Raw genomic sequence first — 3,275 nt, forward strand, 5'->3', positions numbered from 1 at the left:
AAGAGGCGAAGCCTTCAAGGCTCACGTAAGAAATCGACAAACAGTAACACAAACTCAATCACTCCGTCACACATACACACACACACACACACACACACACACACACACACACACACACACACACACACACACACAGTAAGCATAGGTGAAACTATGCAAGAAAGCGAGACCCTGGATCTGCCAAGAAGTCTCGGCCCGCTCACAATAACAATGACCGAGACTTTCAGTAATTCCTTTGCGTGACGTCTAACCCTCTTACGTCATAATATGACGTCTTCAAATAGTTTCTATCACACACGTCGAACACTTTTGACCGAGACTGACGTAATCCATAGACTCGGAAATGTTAAAGTTTCTACCACAGACATACACACATACATACATACATACATACATACATACGCACGCACAGACAGACAAAGTTTATCATCGCATAGGCTACACTTACGTGAGCCAAAAACAACATGAAAAGTCCATAAAGAGTGTCGGCAATGTTCAGACATTTCAGGCAGTCCTTGGGGTCTACTTTCGCCCGCCGTGAAAAAAGTTTGGCAAATCTGCCGAAATACTGGCAATGTTTTCGGTGATTCGAAAAAAAGCTTTGGTGTTGTGGAGACTGGAGACGGCAGACGACATCCCTGCAGTCGTTGTGTTACCTCGTTACTCAGCAAGTTGGTAGTTGGGAGAAGTTCGGACATCGTGTTGGCTATCAAACGTTACTTCAGGACCAAAACGCAGAAGAAGCTAGGTTGTTGAAATAACCAAAAGTCCACCGTTGGTAAAAAGAAAACATGCATGCACAAGTATTGCCTTCAATTTCTAATCTTTACTCAACATGCTATTAGTTTTGAGAAGTTCGGACACAGCATTGGCTATCAAACGTTACAGTTCAGGATCAAAAGGAAGAAATAGATACAAGATACAAGAGATACAAGAAGTTTTATTGTCCTCATCAATACAAGGAAATGTGGCATGTGTGTGGCAAGACATGATACACTGATACATAGACATTTACAAAACACAACTGAAGTTCAATATCAGCACACCCTTACGCAACATACCCACTACTTCATACACACAGGCTACATGTGCCCCTCGGACGTACGCAACCCACAATTCACCCAGTCATACAGCTCCACATGCACTTACTCATTCATGCAGCACTCTAGCACCCGGCCATGTACAACTCATACACTGGAACCCTCATACGACTACATATTGCATTATAACACCCGCACAAACATTACAACCTCAAACATCGTACTAGATCTACAACTAACAAGCATACCTCCACTATCATGCACCGAATACATCATCATACATTACATCATAACATATCGCATTATAACACACGCACAAACATTACAACATCAGACATCGCACTATATCTACAACTAACAAACAATCATACACTATCAAACACCAGCGAGGGTGCTGAAATAACCCAAAAGCCTAATCAGCTAATGTACGCAAAGAGACAAACACACATGCACATAATTATGCTACCAAGTTAAACCCGCTTGTCTGACTCACTATCCTACTGATTGACTGTTCATCTGGCTGTTTATCTCCGTTTGTTTCATTCCTACACATGAAACCGTTTTCAGTACGTCGCCTCCACTCTTTTGCAACTGTGAAAAGGGGGCACAGTTCATCATCGTCGTGACCAAAACACAATGTCAAGAAAGAATACTGACCTCTCTTGTTGGCCTTCAGTCTCTTGTGGAAAATGAACCTTTTGTCTTTTTTGATCAGCTCTTCGGGCAAGGTGTAGGCATTGGGCGGTGGTCGTTTGAAGCCTGAAATGAAACACGACTGACGGATATCCATCACAGACAGTAAACATGGCCGTCATTGTGACGAACCCGGTGTAAATACTAAATAACGGTTTTTTTGTTTTTTTTGGGGGGGGGGGGGTCTTTATATGTCAACCACGTGGCCGGCGATGATGACACGTATATTTCTTCATGCTCACTAAGCCACTTACTCACTTTCTTTCTTTATTTGGTGTTTAACGTCGTTGCTTGACAACAAAGGAAATAGTTATCATAACGTTGTTTAACGATGGTGCAGGCCTGATAGTGGAGAGTATTTTACTCGCCATGGCGAGTGGAAACATGTCAATGGCGAGTAGAAATGTTAATCTACTCGCCAAATGCGAGTAAAGTTGCTGAAACAAGTGCATGGTTTGGCGAGTAAAATGTGCTCTCTGGATAGTAAATTATGAGAAGTACTAGCCAAAGGCCAGTGCCCCATTTTGTGGACTCTCAGCGCTGTCAGGTGACACACTTAAAGCAACATCGTCGACGACGACAACGACGACGATGATGATGATGATGATGATGATGATGATGATGATGATGATGATGATGATGATGATGATGAAGACGATGAGGAGGAGGAGGAGAAGGAGGGGGGGGAGGAGGAGGACGGCGACGACTCCGGTTTGCCTTCAAAATATCTTTTTCACCGCTCGTTGCACTGCCCCACTCTTAATCAGTCAACCGACCCAGTCAGTCACCCAACCCTCCAACCCACCAACCGACCAACCAACCAACCCAGACTATCCGAGTACCCTCAGGGTTAAAGATGTTCCTGTTGAGAATTGACCACTCGGGGTTTTTCAGCTTGGTCAGGTCGACACTGGGCAGGGAGTAATTGGCCGGACCCGCCAACATCTGGGCTGCAATCAAGAGAGAGAAAGCAAACAATTATGGAAGGTCGCGACCAAACTTTCTTTTGGGGAGAGACGGTGGAGAGGAAAAGGGGAGGAAGGAGTGAGGTGAAGAAAGAGGGGAGGGAAAGGGAAGGGAAGGGAAGGGAAGGGAAGCAAGAGAGAGAGAGAGAGAGAGAGAGGGAGAGAGAGAGAGAGAGAGAGAGAGAGAGAGAGAGAGAGAGAGAGAGAGAGAGAGAGAGAGAGAGAGATTGCACACCGGTACGACCGAACTACCACGTTAAATTACTGTTGTGCAGCGGGTTGAAAGAATACCCTATACCTCGGAGATATACCTTCACTCGGTCTCAACGACGTCACGTGACATGTTATATGATGGAAGAGAATGCTGTCGCTTATTTTCCTTTTGAGGATGAGGGTTTAACATGGATCGGGAACTTACAGGACAACCGCGGCTGTGCTTGCAAGTTTGGATAGTTTTTTCCGCGACTGAGCATCGTTTCGGTCTTACCGAACTGAGGGTGGAGACAGAGTGAAGGTATATCTCCGAGGTATAGGGTATTCTTTCAACCCGCTGCACAACAGTAATTTATTGATACCT

The 3,275-nt window shown here is 44.9% G+C and overlaps 1 protein-coding gene across 1 annotated transcript in view; it reads right to left on the minus strand.

The window, feature by feature from the left end:
* Positions 1-2,679, minus strand: part of LOC138964020 (uncharacterized) — a 42,095-nt gene extending 39,416 nt beyond the window's left edge. Inside the window, exons 1-2 of the mRNA XM_070335897.1 lie at positions 2,576-2,679; positions 1,698-1,799 (exon numbers count right to left, since the gene is read on the minus strand). Coding sequence (XP_070191998.1) covers positions 1,698-1,799; positions 2,576-2,678 — 205 coding nt within the window. The 5' untranslated portion in view covers position 2,679. The remainder of the gene's footprint in view (positions 1-1,697; positions 1,800-2,575) is intronic.
* Between the last annotated feature and the right edge of the window lie 596 nt (positions 2,680-3,275).

Source organism: Littorina saxatilis, linkage group LG4 (assembly GCF_037325665.1).
Source record: "Littorina saxatilis isolate snail1 linkage group LG4, US_GU_Lsax_2.0, whole genome shotgun sequence".
Lineage (NCBI taxonomy): Eukaryota > Metazoa > Mollusca > Gastropoda > Littorinimorpha > Littorinidae > Littorina > Littorina saxatilis.